At 49.3% G+C, this 16,187-nt stretch overlaps 4 protein-coding genes across 4 annotated transcripts; 1 reads left to right on the plus strand and 3 right to left on the minus strand.

The window, feature by feature from the left end:
* Positions 1-456: 456 nt before the first annotated feature.
* Positions 457-4,200, plus strand: FPOAC1_003089 (uncharacterized protein; the record flags this gene model as incomplete). Its single annotated transcript, XM_044847661.1, has 5 exons — positions 457-651; positions 827-871; positions 928-3,106; positions 3,169-3,920; positions 3,976-4,200. The coding sequence occupies 5 exons, from the start codon at positions 457-459 to the stop codon at positions 4,198-4,200; spliced, it is 3,396 nt and encodes a 1,131-aa protein (XP_044713577.1).
* Positions 4,201-5,912: 1,712 nt separating this feature from the next.
* Positions 5,913-6,125, minus strand: FPOAC1_003090 (uncharacterized protein; the record flags this gene model as incomplete). Its single annotated transcript, XM_044847662.1, has 1 exon — positions 5,913-6,125. One exon carries the CDS (start codon positions 6,123-6,125, stop codon positions 5,913-5,915), a length of 213 nt encoding a protein of 70 aa, XP_044713578.1.
* Positions 6,126-7,364: 1,239 nt separating this feature from the next.
* FPOAC1_003091 (uncharacterized protein) lies at positions 7,365-9,530 on the minus strand (the record flags this gene model as incomplete). The annotated part of the gene is made up of 3 exons (XM_044847663.1): positions 7,365-8,475; positions 8,531-9,388; positions 9,445-9,530. The coding sequence occupies 3 exons, from the start codon at positions 9,528-9,530 to the stop codon at positions 7,365-7,367; spliced, it is 2,055 nt and encodes a 684-aa protein (XP_044713579.1).
* A 2,185-nt stretch (positions 9,531-11,715) lies between these two features.
* FPOAC1_003092 (uncharacterized protein) lies at positions 11,716-15,424 on the minus strand (the record flags this gene model as incomplete). The annotated part of the gene is made up of 3 exons (XM_044847664.1): positions 11,716-13,102; positions 13,162-15,262; positions 15,346-15,424. 3 exons carry the CDS (start codon positions 15,422-15,424, stop codon positions 11,716-11,718), a joined length of 3,567 nt encoding a protein of 1,188 aa, XP_044713580.1.
* Positions 15,425-16,187: the final 763 nt, after the last annotated feature.

Raw genomic sequence — 16,187 nt, forward strand, 5'->3', positions numbered from 1 at the left:
CACAAACACAAGCGAAAATAACTTTCAGCTTGAGTTTATTACTGAGGGAAGATTATTGTATGCTTCCCAAGATAGAGCTCGCGGATATTGGGTAGGTATTTATTCATAATCTGTGCCTGGCCTGGTATTGATCGCTACGTCACTTCCCACCAATCTCATCACTCGATTCTTGGCACCGCCTTGGAGGAACGACCTACCTACTAAGGTACATTTTCTGTAACAGATTACAGGGCATTTGGTGAACGTCATCACCTGGAAAGGAAATCAGCCTGAGCTGAGGCCGAGCCTGAGACACCACACCCACCCACCTGCAAGTCCGACGGGGGCTGCTTTTCAGGGCCACCAGCGCAGTAACCCCGCTGTCGATCGATCTATTGCCTGTAACCCGACGGGGGAGCTCCAGCTGCCCACCCACTACTGTACGCTGCAGGCCCAGCCAAGGCCTTTTCTGCCGTCATGGTGCGCATCATCCCAACAAGACTCAAATCATCTTCTCGATCTTCTTCCTCCTCCTCCGCAACAATCTCCGTCAACAACGGAAACACCAAAAAAAATCGCAGCAAAAGTCCCCCCATGAGATCAAAGAATGACAGCACGAGCCCTTCCAGGGATGCTGGAAATGGTCTGGCTTTGAGAGTTTGGATTATAAGAGTATGTAACTGTGCTTATGCCATGTCGCCGCCGCCGCAACACGCGAAACCCAACCCAAATTTTGGTCACTGTCTGGCTTCGTTGCCAATCGAGGTTGTCGTCATGCATTGTCCAGGACATAAAGCCGACTCCAGAACAAAACTCAAATCGGGAATAATTGCTAACTTTCCACCAGGGAAAAGACCTTGCGGCCAAAGATCGCAGCGGCACATCCGATCCTGTGAGCTCCCCTCTTTCAATGCCGTCTTCACAAAATGCTGACAGTAGCCTCTCTAGTACATCATTGTTTCTTCCGGCGAATCTCGAATCGTAACCAACGATGTTCCCAAAACACTCAACCCAGAATGGAACGTTTCCGAAGAAATCCCTCTCATTTCCGTCCAAAACCTTCTTCTAGATGTGATTTGCTGGGACAAGGATCGATTCGGAAAAGACTACATGGGCGAATTCGATCTCGCTCTCGAAGAGATCTTCAACAACGGCAAGGTGGAACAAGAGCCGACCTGGTATCGCCTCAAGAGCAAGCGTCCCGGTAAAAAGACGAGTGTTGTCTCTGGAGAGGTCCAGCTGCAGTTCTCCCTCTTCGACTCGGCAAACCCATCAGCCACATCACAGGAGATCCTTGAAAAGTTTCAAGCCCTCGTGGGCACTGCTCCCGCTGGTTCTCGCAACGTCACGCCCTCAATGACGCCTAACCTGGGCCCCAATGCGGCTCCCCAGTCCGCCAATGCCCTAGACAGTCCCAGTGACGACGACGAATTCGATGAGGATGATTCTGATTCGAGCGACTCAGATTCGGGAGACGATCAAGATCAAGATCCTACCAAGCGCAAGCGCCGACTTAGAATCCGAGGACTGAAGAAGAGGAGACGCAACAATCCTTACGCATTTGCCAGCAACGGTTTCGACACAGTCGGTGTCATCTACCTTGAAGTAGTCAAGATTACAGACCTGCCTCCCGAGTCCAATCTAACACGCACAAGCTTCGACATGGATCCGTTTGTTGTTGCATCCCTCGGCAAGAAGACCTATCGCACTCGCCGCATTCGCCACAACCTCAACCCTGTCTTTAATGAGAAGATGTTGTTCCAAATTCAGAGCCACGAGCAGAAGTACTCGTTCTCTTTCACCGTCATCGATCATGACAAGTACTCCGGAAACGATTTTATTGCTTCTTGCAGTTTACCCCTACATGAATTGCTTGAGAGATCCCCCAAAGCCAACCCTGAAACTGGACTATACGACCTCAAGGTGCCTGCGCAGGCCGAAGCGCTTCCTTCCCGATCACGATTCAAGAAGCTCGCCATGTCGCGCTCCAACTCGTCTTCAAGCATCAGCAAGATGATTCGCCCACCACTGAGCAAGCACGCATCCAGTGGCAGCACAACAACCGCAGTTCCGACCCCAGCACCTACATCCGCGCCCAACTCTAACATGCTGGCGCCATCGGATGCCCTTGCCAACACAGGTGCTGATCCGGACTCAACCGCTCCGGATGGTGGAGATGGCGACTTTCACGAATACACAGTGCCCCTCAAACTGAAGGATCTTGAAAAGTGGGAGAAGAAGCACAACCCTATTCTGTACCTCCGTGCCAAGTACATGCCATATGATGCTCTGCGACAGCAATTCTGGCGGGCCATGCTTCGGCAATATGATGCCGATGAAAGCGGCCGAATCAGCAGAATTGAACTCACGACAATGCTTGAGGCTTTGGGTTCCACGCTTACTGAAACTACCATCGACACCTTCTTTTCGAGATTTCCCCACCGGGACGCTGACAATGAGGAGAATTGGGAGCTCACAATGGACGAAGCTGTCATTTGTTTGGAAGACCAGTTGGAGGGTAAGAGACGATCTTCAGCCACTGCGGCAGACAAACTGAAGCATCTCGTACCGGACATGAAGAACCTGCTCCATGTGTCTCGCCCAGGCAACAATAATAACAATGGTGGTTCAGAGAACCCTAGCGTTTTGGACCTGAGCACAACATCAGGAACCCAAACACCAGCCTCCAATGTCCCCACGCTGAAGACACCTGCAGATGAAGAGGGTGATCCTCTCGACAAATCTGACAGCGGTGATGACCGTGGTGAGGAACATGTCGTCGAGATCCGGGAATGCCCCATCTGCCATCAACCACGGCTCAACAAGCGCAAGGATGCTGATATCATCACACATATCGCAACTTGCGCGAGCCAGGATTGGAGACAGGTCAACAGTGTCCTGGTGGGTGGATTTGTGACCGCCAGCCAGGCTCAGCGCAAGTGGTATTCCAAAGTCATCACCAAGATTTCTTACGGTGGATACAAGCTGGGTGCAAACTCGGCCAATATCCTTGTCCAAGACCGACTCACAGGACAGATTAATGAAGAGAAGATGAGTGTCTATGTCAGACTGGGAATTCGTCTTCTCTATAAGGGTCTTAAATCTCGAGATATGGAGAACAAACGAAGTAAGTATAGAATGATAAACATCGCAAGGTAACTTTGGGACGAACGCTAACATGTTAACCAGTCCGAAAGCTGCTTAAAAACCTCAGCGTTAAGCAGGGCAAGAAGTTCGATGACCCTGCGTCCAAGGACGAGATTGAGAAGTTCATCGCTTTCCATGGTCTTGATATGTCAGAGGTTTTGCTACCACTGGAAGAGTTCAACAACTTTAATGAATTCTTTTACCGTGCTCTAAAGCCCGGCGCTCGTCCTTGCTCAGCACCGCACAACCCCCATATCATCGTATCACCGGCCGATTGCCGCAGTGTCGTCTTTAACTCCATCTCAACCGCTACTAAGATTTGGGTCAAGGGTCGTGAGTTCAACATGAAGAGGCTCTTGGGAGACGCCTATCCCGAAGATGTATCCCGATTTGAAGGTGGAGCGCTGGGTATCTTCCGACTTGCCCCACAGGACTACCATCGCTTCCATATCCCCGTTGATGGTGTCATGGGCAAGCCTAAGACGATCGAGGGTGAGTACTACACAGTTAATCCTATGGCCATCCGATCAGCTCTCGATGTGTATGGAGAGAACGTGAGAGTCCTTGTGCCCATTGACAGCGAGTGCCACGGCCGTGTCATGGTCATCTGCGTGGGTGCTATGATGGTGGGCAGCACTGTCATCACCCGCAACGAGGGCGACAAGGTTCAACGTGCAGAGGAGCTTGGATACTTCAAGTTCGGCGGCAGCACCATCTTGTTGCTGTTTGAGCCTGGAAGAATGGTATTTGATGATGATCTTGTCGACAATGGTAACGATGCACTTGAAACTCTGGTAGGTCGCGAATATAGCATGAGGTGAAGAAGTCAGTAGCTAACGTATCAAACAGGTCCGAGTAGGCATGTCTGTTGGTCACACGCCTAGTGAGCCACAGTGGACTCCCGACATGCGAAAGAACGCAGAGAACATCACGGAAGACGAGAAGAGAACTGCCAAACGACGTATCCAGGGCAACGTGGCGCTGCAAGACTCACCAGACGGCAGCGGAGAGGATGAACAAGCGTCGCGATTGGCCAAGCCAACCATTGACACCATGGCTGCGTCGGCGATGTAGAGATGCCGGCTCAGCAAACGGGAGCGATGTAAGCGGCATAACCGACGTTGGAGGTGGAGACGGCGGATAGTATATTCAACATTATGGAGGGCATGTAGAAGATGGATAAATAGCCTTCGCAGACGCGTAGACATGGCTATTGAATTGGCCGGGAAGGGATTTGTATGAGGGCAAGGGAGAGCATATTTACTGTCATTGGACTAAGACAACATGGGCAAGACTGGGAGGAATAGGATTTTTAACTTGGGCTGATGAGAAACGAATCGACGGAAACGAAAAAGCGGCATCGGAAGCAACTGGACAGTAACACATAACAATGGTTTTGTTTATATCTAGTAAATCTGTAGTGGGCAGTTCATGACGATACTGGTTGCAATTTCCATTCTTGTGATTCGACTTTCTGACTGTAAGTTGGATAGAGTTCAGATACATCGGTGCTATTAATAGACGCTGGGCAAAGCAAGGAAGTTGAGTTGGCTGGCTGACATGGCTGAGGTGTAGTGTAAGCTTCAATAGGTAGCTCGGTTCGGAAGAGAGGCTATGGTACATACGATACGAGTTTGGAAAGCCGATCCGATCCGAGGAAAAGTGACATTTTTGCTTTCCTACTTGATGAAACGCAGCTCAGGGCTGAAGTCTGGGGTAAACCATCAAGCTTTTCATTATTGGCCATATCCTTAGGTTCGAGTGAGTTCTACAAAGTGTTGTCTGTATGCATATACAGCACTTATATGGGTTGACTGGGTTTTCTTAAAACTTAGACCTGAGAAAGGGTTTTTCTTTTCTTTTCCAAAATAGAAATTTCCAAGGGGCTTCAACATTTCTTGGGCTATATTGGCTTTCTCAAGAAGAGAGATAAGAACTCACTTCTTCTAAACCAGTCCTTGGTCTTGTTGTAAGATTCACAGCCACAGTTGTCTCCGTGTCAACACCCCGCAAAGTAAGGCAGCTAGCGGCGGGCCCCGACTGCAGGGGACGTGTGGTGTGGGCAGATGGTCATGTCACTGTTTTCCCATTTGAGTCATGTGTTGCCAGGGGTCGAAGAATGGGATTGACTTGACACGGTAGATTCGATAAAGTAGGATGAGGTTCAAAGTATGGATTTCATTTCGGGTATCTATGTAAGAGAAAGGAGAGGTTGTGTGTTTCAACCACTGAACAATTAAGATAATCAATAAAAAGAAAGACAATATTTGCTTGTAAACAAAGCCTCGCCGTTGCCCGTCTGTAGCCGGAGGCCTCGGTGCCTAAAGACCCAAAGGGAATGACAAAAACGCATACCAGGTAAGGCTTTCTTCTTTTATTGACCAAAGGCCAAGTCGTACAGTACTACGTAAGTACTACGTACGTGTGCCTGCATTGTACCATTCTAGCACGAAATGCCGTGATTGACACTTTGTGGTCCCGGGAGGTCACGAATGGGACCCACCCTTTCTGGGCTGTTTTTGCTGCATCTCATCTGAGGACAGTCTTCAGGTGGTTGATATGTTGGGGCTTTGCAGGGTGCGAAATTTTGTTATTGGGAAACGTCGTCAGAAGGGAGGTGCCGGCGTCTTTCAGAAAGTCGTAGACCGTGTATGTTGTAAAGGGAGAACTCCGTTGAGTGTAAACAAATTATATGCGCCAGATGCCGTGACCGTGTCCCAAATGCCATGAGTCGACTCATCTCATAAGTCGTGAGTAAGAAAACAGTTGTTTGCTAGTCTTGTTGTCTAGTGACGTCTGTTTGGGGCCCAGTCTGAGTCTGAAGCATTCGATGGACGTCGCTCAGAGCGTTGAGCGGGAGGCGAAGGAGATCGAGAGGCAGGGCGCATCAAAGATGAGGGAGTCTGGTTTGGTAGGGCCAGTTCGGGAGAAGGCTGTCGGGTCTGGCGCCATGAAGCGTAGAGCTGCTTGCAGAGGTGGGCAGTCATTGTGTAAGTCATTTTGACGGTATTGTAAGTCTAAATGCGAAGACTTGAGTGTAAGTAGTGTAGTCGAGCAGTTGACCAGAGGTGCGAGTGTGGTTTGTAGGTGGATGAGTGAGCAAGTGGTAAGTGCAAGGGATAAGATGGTGTTTATTGGATTGTGTAAAGTCAAAGTCAAATTCAAAGAAAATGGAAGGAAAGGAGAAGGGCTTGCGTTTAAGTACGAATGAGGTAGGCTCACTTTGAAAGGAGGTCCTTTCTGCTTTGACTTATTCATTGGTACCTGGATTAAACCTGCCTTGTCTGCAATGCTCCAACTCTACCGCAAGTACCCTTGTGGGGGGGGGACTCTTCAACAAAAAAGGGAGCTCCACAGGTGCCTGCCTGTCTAACCTTGGACGCGGACGCTCCTGCCCGCCAACTCAAATGCTTTTCCGAACCGAAGTGAACTAGAGGCAGGCAGGAGATCCCGAATGGGAAGGAAACGTGCTGCCTGACCAATCATGAGTCACCTAATTGTAAGAAACGCCCGACCTTTGGGCTGATGTGGCACTGAATCGTATGACCAACACATGGAGACGAATTTTAGCTGGAACAACTGTGGCTTGTAACCGAACCCTTTTCTTCCAGCTTCTGGACTTTTGATCCAACAAGGTCGAGAACAAAAGAGTTTTTTTTGTTTCTTGTCAAAGTTGAGATGAATCTGAATCATCTCCTTTCTTGATGTTTCTTGGCTATAACCAAGGATTGGTAATCTGCTGCTTCAGTCAACCATTACCAATAATTCATCATTCATAGCACTATATTAGGCATGTGGGGGGTTGGCTCGAATCGTCTGTTGCTGACACCATCCATCGTACACCGTTTTCCCTCATCGCTTCTAATAAGTCCACCTCTACTCCGTAAATGATTCGTTTCGTGTTCATTGTTGATCTTGATGAGCCCATGACCCATCTTTGATTATCTAGTTCGGCGATCTTCCGTTTCCATTCTAAGGACTAATCATTTATATCACGAGATCCCTGACTATCAACATTTCTCATTTCTGTTAGGCATTCTGGGGCAATGAGCCTCTCGAACAAATCACACCGACATAAAGAAGACAAAGTTCCAGCTCTCAGATAACAAAGAGTGCCAAATATTTAAATACTCTATTACTTAAACTTTTCTCATTAATTCCCAATAGACAGACGCCAGGTATATCATCCATGTAGACATTAGCAACCGTATAATCCAAAACCTCCAAATCAAACTAGCTCATGCGTAAGATCTTCCGACCATGATATCTCCAACAGGACGTCCAGAAAACGTTGCGTGCCCTGCATTCATTCCCACGCCTTCTCGCACCACACCCCATCGAACCTCGAGCGTTTCAACACCGCTCTCTCTCGGCACGCGATGGCATCGTGCGCTCAAGACTGCCGAGCATGTTCCGCCCACCAAGGCGAGTGGGTTGCCGGCCGGCGCTCCGCTCTCTACGGTACCTCGAGGATCCACCTTTCGGAGGGATAGGGTGACAACTCCGGATGCCAGTACCAGAAGCAGCACAAGGAGTATGAGCAGTGGCAGCGAGCTGAACCCAATACCTGTAGTCGAGCCTTGACCACCGTCTACAGACACGAGCAGAACGCCCTGGCTTAGAAGAAAAGCCATGGCTGTAACCAGGAAGAAGAGCATCCAAGATACAGGTCGAGGCAGGGTAAGATATAGAGAAGTTGTCTGTGCACCCAGAGGTTCGCCGGAAGATACGCGGAAAGACAAAAGGTCTGATGAGAGCTGCGAGAACTCATGAGATAGGTAGAACAATGTCAGAAGCGCGTTGCTTGAGAGGTAAAGAAGGCCCAAAAGAAGCTGTGGTAGCGCAGCAACAATGGCTAGGCCAGGCCGCGACATTCCCGTGGGCAACTCATATACCACTGTCGCCTTGCCAAATGTCGAAAATGCCTTCTTTGGGTCTTCCATAGCTCCGAGGGCCAGAGCAGCCGCCGTCAAGCCTACAGGCGTGATCCATGTCAAGATCCAAACAACCCATCGACTGGGAGAAGGGATATTGTACCAACAGCTAGACTGGGAATACCAGTATTTACCCTCCCGGTCACCCCACAATCCCTTCTTAACCTCCTCCTTGGTAATGAGGCATGAATCCTGAGTGCTATAGTCGGGGTCCGCAAGGAATGACGTAAGAGCATCGCCAAGGGTGACCAGCGGGTTGAAAGATTGTCGAGTAAGAGCCAGAGCAATGGCGATGGCGTATGTGAAGATGAGAACAAGGTTAACGAGTGTGATAGCAGCAAGTAGAGGCCCGTTGACATTGAGCGATGAGTTGGACTTGTCGGACTGTTCGGTTGTAATAATTATGGCATTATATCTAAAAGTTGTCAGCAATGACTTTCGGATTAGTCTACAGATGGTTCCAGGCTTACATTACTTGAGAGACGAGGGCGAACGCCATCATGATCCCGGATAACGTAGCCCTGGTCGACGAAATGAGTGACAGGTTTCGCAATGAAGGAATTCCTATGTCAAGCCACTCAAAGCTCTGGTGGGCGTTGTCCAATTCAGCACGAGTCGGGCTGTTGAGAATTTGAACCACATAGTTGGCTCCAGCAATAAGGACAATGGCGAGAATGTTGACGCCCGCCATAATTCCCCGAGAGATACCCTCAACTGTGGCCGAGTTGCCTTGCATCAATGTCGATTCCCAAGTGGCCATATGTCCCTTAGCAGATGCGAGGGCGAGGCAGGTTACAGAAGCCACAAGAACGAGAAAGGCTAGAAACATGTTTATGGCAACCCCAGCTCTCCATCCTGTCATGAGAGACCTAGCCCGCACTGGTCGTTCTTCCACGAGCATCTTCTCATGCTCAGCCTTTGGAGTACATGGTCTCGAGTTGTCCGGCGAGAAACCGAGATGGGAGGGCTGGGTACGATGAAACTGGCCCGGCTCAGGGCTGTCTGGAATACGGTGCCTTTGTGCGAGACTCTCAGGTGTCTCGCCCCGCATAAAGTTGATCACATAATCGGGGATGATGTCGCTGCCGAGGAAGCTGGATACAGAACGGCTGATGCTGCCGGCAGCACGACGAGGAAGTGACCCTGAGCTTTGCGGAATAGATCGTGAGTTGGAAGGGCGACGAGCGTAGTTTGGAATGGAAGATCGGGAATTGCTGAAGCTGTGAAAGGGCCACCTGACGGTTTGTCGTCCTGAAGAAGAAGTGAAGCCTCGAGTCCGGCCAGTCGGGGGTCGTGTGTTTGTCGACGAGCCAGGCTCTTCCGAGATACTATATCGAATTAGTTCACTATCATGAATAGACATGGCTGCCGTTGCTCAGTTTACCTTTCAAAATTCATAACTGAACCTGGCTTGGCCCAAACCCATGGGAGAGTCGACCGAGTCGACGGTGGTCCTTCTATTGGACTCATGGCTTATGAGATGACGGAATATGATGTATGATTTGTTCAAAGGGCTGTCACACAATGTGGCAAAGTTGATCCAGGACGCGGGTTAAGGCAGATCGAATGCAACACTCGTTGGTCAAATAGTCAAAGTGTATAAGATGCGTTGGTCACTGAGAACATTCAAGATTGGGTAAGTAATGGACAAAAAGAGTGAAAATGGCTACAGTGATGAGCGCAGCTCGCCTCGAGAAAGGAAAAGATGAGAAGGAAACGACAGACTAAACGTTAAACGTAAATGAGTGTAAGAAGCGAATCGCCAAAGCCAGTCAACAGGCTGCACAAGGTGAAAAGAAAGACCGTGAAGAAGAGGGGGAAAATGCAAGCATGAGAAGTAAGTCGTGGACCAAAGAGATAAGAGAGGACAACCCGGATTCTCGTCACCAGATGTCGAGGGATCCTGGTTCATGGGCAAGGATCTCCCGTCTCCCCAGGGATCCCTGTACATGCTTTGCAAGCATTTGCATGAATTAAACGGACAAGCTAAAGCCAATCAACTTGGCGGGATGGCTGCGGGGAAATCCGCTGATGAGGGACGTGCTTCTGTTTCGACATCAGCTTTTATTGCGGAAGAAAGCCCTTGCTCTTGCTAGACTGCCCAGATTCGTAAATAGAATCAGGAGCGTGGGAGATGGAGTTGAGCATCAACCATGAATCCACACTTAAACGTGCACGCTCTAGGTTGTTTCGTGGCTTCGACACAGACCAGGTAAGGAATTGCACGAATATTGATCAGCACAAGGTCTTGAGAGATAAATATTGGGGGAAAGAATAGAATCGATCGGGTTCATGTTCGGGTGGTTTGCTGTCCTCGCATTGCCAGCTCAGCAACCATCTTCGTATTGGACGGTATATAACTCCTGTATTAAGATGCAGATCAAACAGCTCAATGACGATGACAGTCCTGGGCAAAGACCCAACAGTGAGGAAAGGCAGAGGATCTGGGATAAGCGCCGCATCTGACAAGGCTCATATGTTGGGCCTGAGTTGAGAGCGCATCACCATGACTCTCAACCCTTCCTTCCATTTCAGCCTCAGCTTCCCCGTCTGGTTTTGTCAGATGTGACCCAGAAAAGAAGCATCGAAATCAGACGGTGCGTCCGAGACGGGAATAAAAGGTGGATTCCATGTCTCTTTTGTCAAATGAAAAGACTCAATAGACTAGGTAGCTGTGAAACGTCCAAAAAGGAAGAAACGTGCACAGAGGCTAAAGATTAATTAATTAATTAATCAAGGTGAAGGGAAGGAAGTCAGTCATGTCATAGGGAAAGAGGCTTTGCTTCCGCTTCCTGCCTTACGGAGACCCGGACCCTCCCATGTTACCCAATAAGGCGTAGCTCGTGTTTCAGAGTCACATCAGTACGGGATCGCGCGTGTTGCAGGTCAGATTAAGGGCCACAAATCACGGACCAACCAAACATCATGATTTTGTACCAAATAGACCAACTGGGAAGACCCTGTTCTATTTCACTTCTTCTTTTTCTCGAGGTTATCAAGGACAAGATCTCATCTCAGCTCAGCTCAGCTCAGCTTCAGCTCAGAATCACTAGGACCACATCTCTGGAAACATTCAATGACTTGTATCATCTTGTCCCCATGCTCACCTATGTCGTAATTACTGTACTCATCCCGGCAAGGCCGTATAACCCATACCAAGCTAGTACTACTTCCTATCCACTCCTTAGGTTACATAGGTCCAAAGGAAATTCAATTGTTGATAAACAATCAAATTAACAAGCTTTGTGGTCCAGATGTACGAGATTAATCCTTCACAAGAAACCTCACTGGACAGTTATCGAGCTACCCAAGCAACCAATGCCCCTTATTCAAAAAGCAACGTCTGCATATTGGCAGAGATGCGTGCTACTGTTCAAAAATTCACCGATTCATCGTCTCATAATTGGTAACGAGTATAGCCAGTTCTCTACTGGAAGAGATTGTACGTAGTATTCATAACTCCCCGCTCAAACCAAAACGACAGAAAACAGAAGAAAAAAGGGAAATGGATCAACGAGTGCGCTGGCGTCCAGGCGCAAGTTATGTCTTTCCGTCCACCTCAAACATGTATGTATACTCTCAATGACCAGCAAATCATTGCCATGCAACCACCAAACAAGCTTCTACTACACAGCGTCCCAACAGTGATACTACTTTAATCAGCAATTGCACTCTCGTCCGCCACCTCTCCCTGCTTTGCTGCTGGTGGAATGCTAATGTTGGCACGAGACTTGTTCTGGGCATCGACAAATCGCTCCCAATGCTCCGGGTCACTTTCGGCCATGCACTTAAGTGCGACGTCTCTGTCTTCTTTAAAAGCCCTTACAGCACCCTTCGTCTTGACGAGTTCCAACAACTCCCCGCCAATATCCTCGGCCATCTCGGTTAGCATTCCCACGTGCATAGGATCGGAACCGATGTCGTCAATCGTGCTGAGCAGATCAATCTGTTCCTGCTTGAAGAAACCGGCACGGAATCGGTGACCAGCACGAAGAATTCGACCTTCTTCCTCGACCAGAATCTTGGCCATAGAGTTGGATCTTGAGAGTGGCTTGCCTGCATGGATTTCACCCTCGTCTTCATTGTCTGACAGAGCCATTGCAGAATCATCCAGAGGTAGGGTTGTAGGTAGTTCCTCGATGCCCTTGGTCCCAGCGCGTGGACGTCTCGGAGGTGTCGCATCTTCACGTGTATCTGGATACTCATCCTCGAACCGTTTGATGATACCTTGCAGGGTATCGTCCAAGAAGATCAACCTACGCAGGTTGTGCTCATCGTCGGAATGGGCCCTCGCCTTGATTAGTGCTGGCTGAAGGCGTAGTCGGATCTTGCGGGCGCCCATCAACAAGTGTTTCGACATGTCCTTGGCCTTTCCTCCTGTTGACAAGTTCGCCGATGGCGTCGCTGTTGGGCTTGTTGCCCCGTTCTCGATGTCACGAATGAACTCGCCGGACTGTCTCCTCGACTCATCGCCTCGGTTCTTCAAACAGCAAGCAAGTGCCTTGACCACGCCAGTGCCTCCAATGACATAATCTTCATCAGGCGCCGAGCTGTTGTCGTCTTCGCTTTCGTCCTGGTCAAGCACGTCGTGTCCCACAAGATGTGCGAGGACATCAGGATAGAGTGGGAGCTTACTATCACCAGCCTCAAGATTGTTCTCTGCAAGTGTCGACGCCATGACTGCGCCAGCGTCGGCATCGGGAAGTCGCTCCATGTTACGCAAGCAATAGGCAACAACTTGCTTGGCCATGGCTTTGACAATCTCACCTGAATGTTCACTGGGTACTTCGATATCCACACAGATGAGACTCTTAGACACTCGGGCTGCAGCAAGCAGAGAGGCGTAAAGGGCGCAAGCTTCTTCTTGCGCTTCTTCCGTTCTCGCATCGGCAAGCTTGACAATCTCGGCATTGTTGGTGATGTTGATGTGTGCTAGCGTTTGCACTTCGGGGAGCACTTCCACGATTGCAATCGCTTGTTCTGGTGTCATCGCAGCATCTTCTAAATGCATACGCTTCAAGACCTTCATTTTTGGTAGGTATCTAAATGCAGTCAGTACATATGCGTCAACAAATCGATAAAGTAGATCAAATACGCATACCTCCTTAGCAGACCAACAGCACTGGGAGTTGACTGGAACAAGGCTGGGTTTTGTGACAGATCAAAAAACCGCAGGTTGGGTAGCTTGACCATCACAGGTAAAATCTTGCAAAGCGCTGAAGGTGTCAAGTTGCAGCCAGCCATACCCAGACCCCACAAAGTTGTGTCGTTTTCGATTGCTGTGGCCAGAGCTTCAGTATGTTGGCTGAGGTCATTGCCGCCCAAATCTAGACCCTCGCAATGGCCCTCGCTTAGAAACCTGACGACGTGTTTCATACCATCTGCGTCTATCTCGTTGTGCGATAAGCCAAGTCGTTTTACACCGCATTGTATTAAGCCATCGACCACCGAACCGAGTTGCTCCATTGTCAAGCCTGCTTGGCCAAGGTTGATCAACTCGAGCGTTGATCCTCCAAGACGCTCGCCCAAAGCCTTGGAAAAGATGTTCGATATACTTCGGGGTAATTGCACCGCGCTGTTGGGTGATCCGTTCGGTGGAGTTTGGGGCTGGCGTGGGAACTGGATTTGGGAGAGGTCGAGAAATTTGAGTGACCGGCATAAATAGATGAAAAGCGAAAGATACTTCCATCCATCAGGGCCAATCTTGTTGTTTTTCAAGACTAGACGCTCTACCACTCCTCCTTGATCTTCTTCTTCGCCATGTTTGTGTTTCCGTCGTCTTAGGGCAGGTCTCCTGGCCGCGAGGAGACCTGCCAAAATAACTCGCAGACCCTCATCACCCAAGCCACTGTTTTCTAGCAGTACTTCCCTGACAGGAACAATTGCCAGATAGTCGCCCAGGGTGACTAGATCAGGCAGTTGCAGCCAGTAATCAGTGAGATCAAGCTTGTTGACTGTGCCAGTCGAGGCTGTGTAATTGTTTGTATCAGTAAGTTGCTCAGTGATCTTCTTAAGAATCGGCGTTTCGCGCAGCTGACAACATCTACGGTATACTCTAACAGGGTTCGTTGTAGGTGCTGTCTGAGTCTTGGCAGTCTGTGTAGCGTTAGGAGCCTTGGTAGTATTGGGGGGCGTTCCCGTCGTGTCCGAATCATCGCTACTATCGTAATGAATTTCCATAGGGATAGATCCGTTTGCTTCTGCAAGTTTTCGTTTCTTCTCCTTTCTGGCCTTGCGTTCTTCCTCGCTCTTCTTCTTTTTATCTTTCTTCTTAGTGTTTTCTTCCTTTTTCTCTGGGAGGGGAGTCGCGTTGCCGTTTGTCGTGTCTTCAGTCTGCTTAGGAGCCTCGGCCCCTTCCTTTTGGGGTTCCTGGGGTAGCTTCTCGCCCGTCTTCTTTACTTCTCCGTTGGTTTCTTTCTGTTCCTCAACAGTCTTTGGGTTCTTGAGCGCCTCTCCCTCACCCTTCTCGGCCATCTTCTTTTTCTGCGTCTTGTCGGTTGTTTTGGGCAATTGCGAGTCGCCTTCGGCGTATCTGGGTTGTGGCGCAATCTCAACATCTACACAGAACGCAACTCTTCTTAATTTTGCACAAGAGAGCTCTTGTATAGGACATCTTTCACGACTCTCATCAACATTCAAAACTACCCTGTCGACAAGGCCATGGCCAAGCTTTCCGCTTTGCGTAAGCGCACCACCGTTGGAAGACGAGAGTCGGCGGAACATGCCCAAGAAGCCAGGTTGACCACTCTTGGGTGGGGCAGGTGTATAAGGACCATCACCCTCTGGCTTCGCGGCATGCGGTAGAACAGCATTTTTTGTATGCGTCAGTTTTGGTGGTAGAGGATCTTGCGGTGGCGCTGGCGATGATTCTGGTATGGGAGCTGGCGAAGGAGGGCCGGTGGCTGGCGGTGTGCCGGAGGAAGAGAATTTGGCGGATATATTGGAGAACCATGAATTGCGACGGTGGGGTGAAGTGCCAGGAGGAGTTTGTTTGTCTATGGAGTTCGAGCGTGATACTCGTTTAGGGGCCGTTGAACCGTTTGAACCGTTTGGTGTTGAAGCCTGGCCGTTGTGTGAGTTGTTTGAGTCTACGGAAGCATTATCTGAAGCCGGTGGCTTCGGTCTAGAGTTTGCGCCTGGGATCTGTCGTGGGAGAGCTGCTGAGGGAGTTTTTGTCGGAGGTGAATTTCTAGTTATTTTATCTGTATATGTGTTAGCTCTGGATCTTGGTCTACCGCATCAAAACAATCAACGCGATGTGCATCTCATGGTGAAGCGATTGAACGCGAGTGGCGATTAAGGAACATGCCTTTGGAAGCACCATGGGTCATCCAGCTGACATCAACGCCATGAACCTGCTCCATACTGGGCGGGGAGCCGCAACGGCAGGTGGAAACTCGAGCGATATAACGGTGGTGACGATGATATTATTGTATACAGATTAAACAGTGTTGTAGTCGGTCAGAGGAGAAGGAGGAAATGAGTAAAGAAAGAGGAGAGAAGCAGCCAGAAAGATAATGATTAGTGAGGTGGTGTTGGGATGTGGATGGCTAGCGAATCCTGGAGACGAGCTTGGTGGGCTGGATGAGGTATAGTCGGCAATAAGATAGAGAGCTAGACAAGGTTAAGGTACCTGGTAGTCAAATATGCGCAATACCGAGAACGGATTATAAAGTACAGGTACTTGAAGTGGGCTTGATCTGGACTTTGCGCGAGCGGTCTCGGCCTTGTATGGAACAATGACGATGGGAGAAAGAACGAGGTACAGTAAGGATGTGGAATTGGGAGAATAGAATGGATGCTTAGTTTAGTAGTGGATGGGGACAATCATGACATATTTACTGCAATATCCAATAGCGGGGTAGAGGTTTGTCACGAGCGGTCGAGTAAAGGCACAGTCAACCACATCATGATACAGAAATCCTAGGTACTCACCAACAAGGAGGGCGTTAAGGATTTCAACTATTTGGTGCAAATGTGATTGATTAGGAGGCGAGAGTGACCGTCCAACTGGAAGGCAAGTATGGCAGGTCTTCTAATTACTGTACTATGCTGCTGACCAAGAACTAAAAACCCAAACCTTGCCAGCTGATCAAGGATGACAGCCTGACAAATAGGTAAGTCAGT

The sequence above is a fragment of the Fusarium poae genome, chromosome 1 (assembly GCF_019609905.1).
Source record: "Fusarium poae strain DAOMC 252244 chromosome 1, whole genome shotgun sequence".
In the NCBI taxonomy this organism is placed as follows: domain Eukaryota; kingdom Fungi; phylum Ascomycota; class Sordariomycetes; order Hypocreales; family Nectriaceae; genus Fusarium; species Fusarium poae.